The 13,004-nt window shown below is 36.2% G+C and overlaps 1 protein-coding gene across 1 annotated transcript in view; it reads left to right on the forward strand.

The window, feature by feature from the left end:
• The first annotated feature begins 11,044 nt into the window (after positions 1–11,044).
• Positions 11,045–13,004, forward strand: part of LOC139479075 (dolichyl pyrophosphate Man9GlcNAc2 alpha-1,3-glucosyltransferase-like) — a 31,855-nt gene continuing 29,895 nt past the window's right edge. Inside the window, exon 1 of the mRNA XM_071261828.1 lies at positions 11,045–11,210. Coding sequence (XP_071117929.1) covers positions 11,129–11,210 — 82 coding nt within the window. The 5' untranslated portion in view covers positions 11,045–11,128. The remainder of the gene's footprint in view (positions 11,211–13,004) is intronic.

A 13,004-nucleotide genomic window follows, 5' to 3' on the forward strand; every position in this document is an offset into this window, starting at 1 on the left:
TAACGCCGCACTCAGCAATATTCCAGCTATATGACGGCGGTCTGTCAATAATCGAGTCTGGACCAGACAATCCAGTGAGTGATATCATGAGCATCGATCCACGCAATTGGGATACGATGACATGCATCAACAAAGTCAGCAAGCCTGACCACCCGGTCCCGTTAGTCGTCTCTTACGACAAGCATAGTCAACTTATACGGCAAACATGGTTTGCTGAAGAACTATTCTCTATCCCGGATCGTCACGGGTGTCCGGAGATAAGACATGGTCATCGACGGAAGTTAGCTTGTACCGCATTAATCTCGATGAGACAAACACTAATAAATACTTATGTTTGTACCAGTAGTATATGACACTATGCAGATTGATATATCAGTTACACGGAATCATGAGTTGTGTGCCTTATCGCTCAAAGGATCCGATGCTCACTGGTTGGAATACAATTTGACCTGATTCTAATGCTTGTGGGGGCGGTCGGGTAGCCTAGTGGTTAAAGCGTTCGCTCGTCACGCCGAAGACCCGGGTTCGATTCCCGACATGGGTACAATGAGTGAAGCCCATTTCTGGTGTCCCCCGCCGTGATATTGCTGGAATATTGCTAAAAGCGGCGTAAAACCATACTCACTCACTCACTCACTAATGCTTGTTTTGTGAGCATCTTACCTGTACTCATGTGTGTCACCAAGGTTTACATAACCGATATAAATGTCCCTGTGTCGTTATTCGAAGTCCCATTGCGTGAATTGATGCTCACACTATTGACCACTGGTTGTCCATGGTTGCTTTCGTAGCTGAGGCATTGCTGACTATTTCATGAAACCTCCTTAGTATCAGTGTCAGTATTCATAGTATGCAAAGAAAGTACTGAAATGGAATGGAGTACCCAATTTTAATGGTAATATGCCACAAAATCGACATACTGTCTGTTTTTCTAAGTCAGAATACATCCAGACACTACCATTTCCCGCCCTTGTTCTTCAACAAGTGAGTTATCTCCCCTGATCGGGTACACGCGTCCCTGACGTACGCCTTGAGTCCATCTAAACCCTGACAAGTGTCGGAGTACCAGAATACTCTGTGAGAAGTTGTAACAGTTATCATAAACTATTCTTCAGACAAAAAAATAAAAAAAATAACTTCATTGGCGTTCCCAAAGGCATTAACAAAAGTATAAACGTTACTACATTTGGGGTTAGAGGGCAAATTTCAAGATTCTTGTAATGGCCGCGCCAACACTGGTGGCAGCGATGTTACCGAGAGTGTAACGAAGGTGTCAAGCGCTGGGAAGGAGCTTGTGTGCGTGGGTGTCCATTGGACGACATGAATTCGTCATATAGGAACTACTTTCTGATTCGATTATGTGTATTCATACACAGTGCTATTGTACATTGGCTGCTATTATTAATGCCAACTTTAATATTTAAAGCATCTGACTTCAATTAATATGTGATGCCTTTGTCAATAAATCCAAAAAGTAATCCCTTGATTTTAATAAGCTGCACATATGGAATTACATGACATCTGGAATTATTTCGTCAGGTAATGTCACGAATGTCAATCACGTCCATACGACGTCCCGTCATACAATTGACGTCACTTTGTCATCACGTCATGCATTGATGAACCACAAAGTGCTAGTTATCGAACTTTTGAAAATCAATTTGCGGTCATTTTGCACAATGGAGTTATTGTATAATTATGAGTTGTTCTTGTGAAAGCAGATCCCTTCCTGCATACTGAGTAACATAGCTTGTTTTCTGATTGGGCAGTTTTGGGCCACATGACCATATATTTACAACTATAAAAGGGCGCCAGCAATCGAAATTTAATTTCTCTTCAGACACTGAACTGACAACTTCTGCTCCTTTCCCGACCTTTGGACATAGATACAAACATCGTAGGTTGACCATACCATAATAATTTCATATGAAATACGGGGGCACGGGTGGCCCAGTCGTCTAAGGCGCCGCGATTCGCTGTGCAGAGTAGCGTCCCTTGGGCACGCCAGAAACCTTTGATTGTGGGTTCGAATCCCGGTTCGCCCCGATTATGTTTCTAGGTTTGTCAGCACCATACCCGTGAGTGAGTTGGGTTTAACGCCGCTTTTAACAGTATTCCAGTTATGTCACGGTGTGCCAGCGTAATGTGCGAGGAAAGCCTGAAGTGATGCAGGTCTCCGACGTTTACCACTTTGGTGAAACCCAAGAGCATGGGTATGGTGCTGACAAACCCAGAAACATAATCGGGGCCACTGTCCTTTATCAAGAAGGGGTCTACTGAGCTAATATGTTATTAATGCACTTGTAACCAATTGTATCAATCAATCAATCAATCAATCAGTTTATTCATATATAACTGTAAGGCCACAGGCCCATAGTACAGAATACATGACAATGTGGAAGCGGTTAGGAATGTTACAAGGATTCATTTCTTAATAACATGGCATGATATATAAAGAGAGAGAGATTTTGTATAGCCGTTTTGCTCACATGTGAAATTAAAGAGATAAACTTGTATTTATTTGGATGTACATAGTATGTCTGTTCAATATATTTTTTCCTTAAATTATCATATTTACAACATACAAGTAGAAAATGAAATTCATCTTCGACAACATTTAAAGAACATTGTTTACATAATCTTAAACATTTGGGTATTTTGTTGTGCCTGCCAACTTCAACCATTAACCTGTGTGAGCTGCATCTAAATTGTGTTAATGATATTCTGCATTTTCTTATATTTACATCAGTTAAATATTTTTCTGCGCATATTTGCATTTTAAAATATCTATAATATTCGCATTTGCTAGAAACATCTACAGTAGATCTCCATGTTTGAAAGTACATGTCAAAAAGCGTCTGCCTTATTTTCGATATGAACATGGCATGATTCTCTAAGAAACATTGGTTTTCCCAGATGTAACCATACCCACATTTATACAGTAGACATTTAACATTGTATGCCCAATTTTGATCTCCATTCTTTTCATACAATAGCATCATATTATAACATTTGTTTGGCAATCTACTTACTGGCATTTTTAGTAATTTTAACCAGTATCTTATGATTTTTAAGTAGTGATATATATACAAGGGCATGCGACCACATTCACCATAAACCATTACGTTAGACGTACTATGTTTAACACCAAGAAATCTTTTGCATGCGTATAAATGTACGGATTCAATTTCTTTAGCCTCTGCAAAACCCCATATTTCTGAACCATAGGAAAGAATAGGAGCTATTTTTGTGTCAAAGATTTTGAAAAAAGATTTATAAGCACACTCGCTAAAATGTTCAAACGTTTGTAAAATGCCCAATAGCGTCTTTTTAGCTTGGATTGCTGCATTATATATATGTCGGTTCCATGATAATTTACTTGAAAATATTACACCAAGATATTTATATGAGGTTTCAGTTTGGAGTAATTGTCCCCGAAAGTACCACTTTTCGTTTTTTGACAGCGTATTTCCTTTGCTAAATACAACAATTTTTGTCTTATCTAGATTAGCATTAAGTTTCCACGTATCTAAGTACAATTCTAGCTGATTTATCAAAGTTTGTAAACCTTTTACAGTACTCGAGAACATGATTATATCATCTGCAAATAGTAACATAGATATTTTTATAAGTTCAGGATGTAATTGTATACCATCATCATAATTTTTTTTGATTTGGGCTGCAAGCTCATTAATAAAAAAACAGAACAAAATTGTATCATAATAACTTATCACGGTCACAAAATAAATGTATCTCTGCACATCATCCCAAGATCTTGTTGTCCCTTTAACAACCCCTCTTGATCTTTTTCACACTTTCGCCATCTTGGGTCGAAAACGAGGCTTGGAGAGCATAGCCTCATGCAGAGTGAGTCTCATCAGCTGATAGGGAACAGAGAGCATGTTGTGAAGGGGGAGCTCCATGTCCCCACATTTCATTGATGGACACTTCAAACAAAAAATGGTATCCTTGGTATCTAATACAGAAGATATTGCACATTTGTCCCTGAGGTCCAACTAAAATATGCCTGTAATACACTGGAATTCGCATTTTGCTGTCAGGATCCCGGAAGTGAATCGAAAGATGCATTTCGAGATACGTATTTCCGAAATAGATTGTTTTATCATAACTTAGTCGGCATATGGGCACAATGTGATAGTATATTCAAAGACAGAAGTTTAGTATCGTAAATGAACTACATAACAGGAAACACGTAGGGGCATTTTGCTAATGTGCTCAGTCAACGCGTGGCTTGGCGAACTCGAGATCCTCGATCATGTATATTTCGCGTTTCATAGTGGTGTTAGCTGCGCCACGCACTATCGTTTTGCCATGAGTCCAGTTGGCATAAGACACTTTTTCTGCTTTGGTTTTCATCTAAACATATTACGATGTACAAATGAAATTAGTTCATAAAATAACTCGTGTGTCAAAATAAATATTCAGAAGGGGCGATAACTCTATTCAGTGTGTCCCGTGCATGACAAAGGTAATAATGTATGAACAATGAAATATGTTTAAAATAAATTAAAATGAAATTTAAAATGAATAAATAACATGAAATAGAAGAAATATAATAATTGACACAAACATCAATTTCTCAAACACCCTGACCTAATTCTATATGATAGGGAAATGTATACCAAAAGGAGGCAACTAAAACAATTATCCTGAATAGTATAAACAGTCTTGATCAGATATGGGTACAGATAAAATAACAAAAGATGAAAAGGAATAAACTTGGTAATCAAACAAAGATAAAAAAAATGTACCGGTACAAATTATGTTGATGGAATGAGACAAAATAAAATATAAACTAATCAGCATATATCAATCACTGTAAAGAAGTTAAAATATGTGATGTGTCATTTATGACATCAAATTGAAAGCCAAATATAAGTTTGCTGTTCCTTTTAGTCATAGCAGGACAATAATTAATTATTTGTTTGATTTCAGAATAACAATAGAAAGCATCATGATGTCAATAGATTAATAAACAAGAGGCCCATAGGGCCTGTATCGCTCACCTGTATACAGTAAACTACGGTTATAACGAACATGCTTATAAGGAACTGGCGGATATAACGAACTAACTTTAGTCCCGACTATTTGCTGTAGTTATGCTCTATATATGCTTATAACGAACTACGGTTATAACGAACTAAAAATAGTAGTCCCTTTGAGTTCGTTATAACCGTAGTTTACTGTATTTATGCATTCATGACAAAATATACATTTGCATTGTAAATATATATAATACTGCAAATATTTAGTAATTTTGACTCTGTCAGCATTTAAAAAGGGTGGGTGGCAAATCTGACAGCATGAACGTGTATTTCTCTAGATCCAAATGTAGCATAAACATCTGAACCGTTTCCATGTTATGATCCAGGATCTAAGTTTCCAGAGGCAAGGCTGGACCACAGGGCGAATCCTGTTTGCATAATTGTATTATTCTCTTCCTAACAAACAAATGTATACAATGTATCTGTTTATTATAGGGTTGGGGCGGTTTGCATGTTATGGTCAAGATTCTAATTCCTTTGGGAGTGCCGGACGGATGAACAGAAGGGCCAGTCCTGGTAGCATATGTGCATTCCTCTCATAATACTCAGCAATTGTACATATGGTTATATGATGGGGATCTTAACTGTGTCCAAGTTATAAACTCTTTTTAGCCCCACCATTTGTACAATTTTGAATCCCTACCACCTAGGGATTCTTCCAATCAAATTTCGTTAATTTCCATTTATTGGTTCAGAAGAAGAAGTCGTTTGAAAAAAATGTTGACGTACGGACGACAGACGGACGACGGACGCCACGGTATGGCATAAGTTCACCTTGGTCTTTCGGACCCGGTGAGCGAAACAAAAATTAAGTTTGCCGTCTGGGTATGTAGATAGATTTTGTTACACTTCAGTTCAGAGTGACAAGAATAAATTTAACTTGTCTTCTTTCAAACTTTTGTATATTCTTTCTTTGACACTGATCACGAAAGCACTGGCTACCAAACTATTCATACACCAAATCTACAAAACAAAATTACACGAGTATTGTTGAATACAAAAATTAAATTTGGCAACCTCCAGGATAAGAGTTAGTGAAATAGATGTTCAAATGTACCAGTAAGTGTGTCTGGTCTAAATAATGAAGTCCATACATATACATGAATGATTTCATAATACTCATGACCAAACAAAAATATCAAAGTATTCTTTACATAAAGTTTCAAAAATAAATATACAAATATATATTTACAGTCTATTTACATTCTATATTGAAAGCTGGATATATGTAAATATTACATTGTTTATTAATTATCCAAAACTGATTATATATACCCTCATATCATGCATGTAGATTATCAAGTAGCGTGATGAGAAAATCGGAGTTTCGAAGGAAGTATTGAAATCATGTCATTGTAATATGATTTCAATTATTAAATCATTGAAATATCTCACAAAAAGTTCAGCATGCTTAATGTATCCATCATGTCCATGTTGGTTAGTTTTTTTTTCAGATATTACCAAAATCTGAAAATATTATCTGCCAGCAAACATATTAATGATTTTTTATGTTACCTGGGTCTATGAACCAACCAACCTCAAATTTTACCCCTAAAAATGGAATAACATATCATCTTGGAGAATTACTAATGTTCCCACAGTCTGTTCAGTCGGCGGGGGCACGGGTGGCCCAGTCGTCTAAGGCGACGCAATTCGCTGTGCAGAGTTGCGCCCCTTAGGCACGCCAGAAACCTATGATTGTGGGTTCGAATCCCGGTTCGCCCCGATTATGTTTCTAGGTTTGTCAGCACCATACCCGTGCTCGTGGGTTTCATCGAAGTGGTAAACGTCTGAGACCTGCATCACTTCGGGCTTTCCTCCCACATTAAGCTGACACGCCGTGATATAACTGTAATACTGTTAAAAGCGGAGTTAAACACAACTCACTCACTCACTGTTCAGTCAGCAATGTAATGTCAAAGTGGTCGGGGAAAAAACTGTCTGACATATCATCCCCAAACATTTTCTGTTTCTAAAACCTGACAATACATTTAAGGAATCACTATTACTCTAATTTGGACCATCTGTAAACCAAATAACTAAAATCAATTCTTATATCTAGAACAGGCAAATAAAATGTGTGTTGGTTCTGATTAATTGTGATTAATCTTATGGTCAGATATTAGTGAGTGCTTGATATGGATCTATCATAATCATCTGTATTCCTCATATCTAACACTCTGTATTTCTCATATTTAACAAAGAAAAACAAACCAAAATTTCCATGTCTTTATTTCTCATAAAATAAGCTTGTTTGTCGTTTACTTCAGTTATTCAGACTTTTCAAAACTGAACATGGCATGTCCTTCGCCTTGGCGCAGGTGTCTTTGTCTGTCAAAAGCACCTAATTAAATTCCAGGAGAAAATAATTTTCTTGAATATAAACAAATGGTACAGTGTCTTTTTTTAGAATAGTTTTATTCAAACATCATGAGTCTGATAAATATTGGCCATGTAGCTGGTGGGTGAGTGAATATGGCTTTTCACTTCCTCGTCTAGACTAAAATCTAGTCTATGAAATGAACATATCGTACATAAAAACTGTTGTTCAGTTATCTTAATAAAAATATAATAAAAAGGAGCCCAGTGACTCTCTTCATTTCATGATACTGCAGTGATCTAGACTTGCCAAACACTATAGACTTGCATGGGCTGTATTTGATATATATTTGTATCAGGGTCTGTAAGACAGACTATTCCTCGTCCTATTTTAGTGAAACGTGACAGGAAGCACATTGTAACCCGTGTGTCACTATCAGCAGAAAGCTCCCCCAGACCTCCATCACCGGAGATGGTTTCAGTTTTCTCCGAGAAGAAAGGAGTGAGTGAGTTGGGTTTAACGCCGCTTTTAACAGTATTCCAGTTATATCGCGGCGTGTCAGCTTAATTTGGGAGGAAAGCCCGAAGTGATGCAGGTCTCAGACGTTTACCACTTCGGTGAAACCCACGAGCAAAGGTATGGTGCTGACAAACCTAGAAACATAATCGGGGCGAACCGGGATTCGAACCCACAATCATAGGTTTCTGGCGTGCCTAAGGGCCACCCGTGTCCCCGTGAAGAAAGGAAATCAACAGAGTGGACTATGTAGACTGTGTAGATATTGATTGTGTTGATTCTCTGGACGCAAGAGCCCGAAATAAATAATTCAATGATATTGTAATAATATTTCTACTTCTATGATTTTTAAGAACAAAACAATGCATGTTCACTTTCTCTCAAAATATTGCTTATTCAGAAAACAATATGCTCCTGAAATAGAGAAATGTTAGGAAAATTAATCACAGTGAATAACATTACATGCTACTTTAGAACAACCTTAAAAGTATCAATTCATCTGATGTATAAAACTCAAACTGTATATTCTGTTTTAACATAACAGATGCATCAATTTGATGACAGAGTGTACGACAGTTCTTTATATCAATGTCACACAGAAATTCACTCTTGCTTAAATGAAACAGGTTTTGATATTTGTATTATGTATTTAATCCTGAAATACTTTGTTTAGTCTGACCATGCTGAAAACATACTTTCGCAGGAGAGAAATAAATAAGATAAATTAGATAATAAATAAAATCAGGTGAAATATCACGTTTTGTCAAACCTACTCTCAGTCAGCCTCACTGACACTGTCGTTTTCTGAGTAAGGTCATGAATATCAAGAAAATATTATATGAATAAGACATGCATTTTTTTTGTCAAATGAAATGTTTATCTTCATCTTGTGGTTTACTAGTGTTGATATTTTGAGTTGTGTCTGTGCTACTCATGAAAATATTAACTTTGTCAGATCACAAGATGAGAAAAAATTCGTCTATGTATTTATACTTTTTTTATTTCTCGTCTTGATCGAATTATCAAAATTATCAAAATTATCACACCACTTGACTTGATTAAAAATAACTAAAGTTCTAAAGATTGCTAAAAATAGCAAAAGATAACATCATGACACAGTAAGCACAACTATTATCTAATATTTAAATTAATATGATTAATAATCCATAATACATTATATGGCATTTGCTTGCACAAAAGAAATTATTTTGTTCTAAAAGTTTCAAAATATGTTTGGGTACATAAAACCAGATGGATTTCACAATTAAACAAAGGGAATAAATTACACAACATTCATAAAAATAATTCTGTTTATAGTAATCTCAATCTCAATTTATGAAGTTGAAATATTTGAATACAGACGGTTAAAGAGTTATCTGTTTCTTTTGATTCTGCAGATAAAACTGTACTTCACTTTAAATATTTACGCACCCTTTATATACTAATTCAGTTGAAATATTACAGATCTAGAGGTACAAAATTTTATTGGAATATATTTGAGTCCATTACAATTAACATCAAAATACACAACTGAAGCAAAATTCTGATTTGTTTATGATTGTAAATTCTCAATAGGTTATGATAACATAAATAAAATCAACACATCAATTTAGTTAGTTTCTGACATCTATCTAGATATGGTCAAAGTGTCAATGTGTTCTACTCCACTTCAAATACAACTCGCAAAGCTATTCAGACTCACACCTTGACTAAAACACATAAATAAATAGTTTGGGTAGATGGTGTTTTTGAAATTATAATATACTAAACTAGAATAGAACTTGGCTTCCACGTGGTCTTCATTGTCATTTAAACCTTATAAAGAAACACTACCATAACCATATTGGGATTTTAATAGAACTTTAATTGATAATAATGTAACTGCAATATCATATATGGTCACTGATGGTTGGTTCATTTCTTGTTATATCTTAATATAGGGGGCGGTCGGGTAGCCTAGTGGTTAAAGCATTCGCTCGTCACGCCGAAGATCCGGGTTCGATTCCCGACATGGGTGATATTGCTGGAATATTGCTAAAAGCGGCGTAAAACCATATGAACTCACTCACTCACTTAATATAGTGTTTCAATTACATAGGACATTTCTCTCCCTTGTTTGGTTTACGTCCCTGAAAATACATAATGTTGCGACTATTGATCATGTTTTGTGACAGCTATTTTGATAAAGGAATACATTCATTTTTATACAAAAGTCCACCATCTCCCGTCATGTGCATGAATGTCAAACTGGATTTAAAAGTCATCTTGGAAACTTAGTTACTTCAGCTCTCTATTATATTTTCAGGGATGTTTACTCAAAGTGTGAGAAGCCATCTGGCTGTGTATGACATGTGGCCTTTCTGATACAACATGGGCGGATACAGAGGGGGGTTGCGGGGGTGCGCACCCCCCCCCCCCCCCCTTTTAATTCCAAAAAAAATCTTTATTTCTGTAAAAAATACCACCACAGACAATAGATATTAATCTGGCGCAGTATAAATGAACTTATTATTATTATTATTATTATTATTATTATTATTATTATTATTATTAATTGTCTCTATTGTTCAGGTGACGTCTCTACTTGCGACGCCATAAACAATGGGTGGCGTGATCGGTATCGTATTGTTCTCAACAATATAATAAGTTCAAGATGCACGCACGACTAAATGTAATCGCTCGCAATCACGTAACTGCCGATCCTTACACGAAATGAAAACTCAAAGATGATTTTTATCGCTTGCAAAATGGATGTATTGAAAGGCGAACTTTGCATTTTTGTCATCACTGTTACTGTGTTAGTAATATTCATTTCCCTCAAAATGGCTTGTTTTCACGTTAAACATGCAGAAATCTTCGTCAATTAATAATCGCGATATTTCGTGATCCTATTTCAAGTGGCGAGGACATGTCCATGCATGAAAGGAGACGGGTTGCCAGTCTAGCCTTTTAAAGGCTCAAGCTCTACCATAGCGCGTGAAATGTAAGCGGCCTACATGGGATCCAAAATGCAATGTTATTGAGAGTCCAATATTGCTGTGTGGAGCTTGTGAAAAGACGTGAAAGCTTGGCTCAGTCTCTACATTGAATTATGATAGCGCAAACATAATCAGGAACCAGTTGAAATCCTCTGCCTCAATCACTTCCGGGTCCTGGCATCGCGTGGCAAGGGATGTAAACAAAAGCATATTCTGAATTCATCAACATAAACTTTAGTAACACTGACATGGGCATCGATGCAAAAATATGTTGCGTCACTGTGGCGGCTATCTTACTGCGGTGGACAGTCTCTCTCAATTCATATTCAGGTTTACACTGATATTATTTCACAAATTCAAATCCAAGTTCGATGGCACTGTCGCCTAACCATTCATTAGTTAGTCTCGCCTGTTGTTTTCCTGCGTCATACCAGGCCTCATAGAACGGTCGCCAATTCGACCTAAATTTCATTTCGTCTACGGTCTAAATTTCAGAGGTAGCCAAATGACTACCTTGAAAATATCTTGTGGCAACTAAATTCTATTGCAAAAATAAATAACAGCTGATTGTGGAAAAACATGTCTGCTAATAATTGTACTTGCGCATAAGTCCTCCTAATGTCGACAATGAACAGAAATACATATATATTAATGTAATTAGTGTTTTATTTCAGTTGACAATGCTCATTGGATAAGCAAGGATATACCTAAATAATCTAGTAGCATAAATTGCATCATATATAACAAGTCATAACAAATTTTTTTGGGCAAGTACAGTTTCCACTAATATACAATTCCTTAACTAGTGCTATGACTTGTACATATTATAATAGTTATTTGATAAAAGATCATTTCAAATGCTTTTGGCTAATTAGATCTGTCCAATTTTGGCTACTTACAATATTGACTTGACTTCTTGATTTTACCACTGGCTACCTGGAACAAAATGCTTGTAGCCATGTGGCTACTTGGTAAAAAATTAAACTTTGAAGCCTGACTACCATGTTTATTAACATAACATTGCAGAATTCATTGTATTTTTATCCAAAGAACCTATAATTAGACTTGAGAGACATTCATTAGATATAATTTAATTGTTCTTGAAATTCCCAGTTGTAGTTTTGATCAAGATTAACAGAGCTGTCACATCTGATTAAAGATCTGTTTCAGTTGTATTACTGTAGAACTATATTGATTCTGTACTAAAATTGATGACATGAAATGAAGTATGTCATTTCACTAAAAAAAATGATTTGGCATCTGACATGTACAATTAAGTCCCTGCTCTTAGTTACTTTACAGAGTTGTGTCCCTTGACATGCTTAAAGTGCCATATTCTATGATCGTGGTGTCAATTATCACCCAGGGCATCGTTCCACAAAGCAATCCAAGCACTACGACTGTCGTAAGCCGGTGTTTAAGTATGGGAGTTACGATCACCTTAGCGCTAAGATTGCTTTGTGGAACGGGGCCCTGATCATAATACCTTGTTTGTCTCATAATATAGAAGTTGACATCAATATATTCTCTTCCTTATGTGTATCTAAATGCCATTCAAAGACTTGAGCTATGACCTGTAATCACTTTAGGATTTCCTCCAACATTATGCTTACAATCAGTCCTATAATTCCAGTGCTGTTCCAAGCAGGGATTTGAAACAATGATCATAGGTTTCAGCAAAGGCATATATCATGTATATTGATCAGTTTATTATATACTTCAGTCATTGCAGTGAACAGAACACTTGATATTTCGATGCAGTGAACATAACACTTTGACGCATCAATTGTCACACAAGAGTTACCTCCCCTTAAATTGTCATGCTTTAGTGTAAACGTCAAGTCCGTAACAAACTGTTGACGTCCTTTATACGCTAGTTCCACATAGCAAAATAAAGACAGATGGTCATTTATGGAGTGACTATCATTTCTTTCCGTATGTTATTCTCTTGAAATATTTCGTAATAAACTATTCTCATTTAACTCGTCAATCGAGACTGTTCGTTTCGCAAAGCTCCATTTTTGTTACTTGACCAGCGTGTATTCTTTCGCTTCCAACAGCGGTCTCCATGTTTTCAAGAATATTTTTTGTTAAAGTTGATTTTGTATATAATCATATCTAAAT

The sequence above is a fragment of the Haliotis cracherodii genome, unplaced genomic scaffold (assembly GCF_022045235.1).
Source record: "Haliotis cracherodii isolate W230 unplaced genomic scaffold, xgHalCrac1.p SCAF_4, whole genome shotgun sequence".
In the NCBI taxonomy this organism is placed as follows: domain Eukaryota; kingdom Metazoa; phylum Mollusca; class Gastropoda; order Lepetellida; family Haliotidae; genus Haliotis; species Haliotis cracherodii.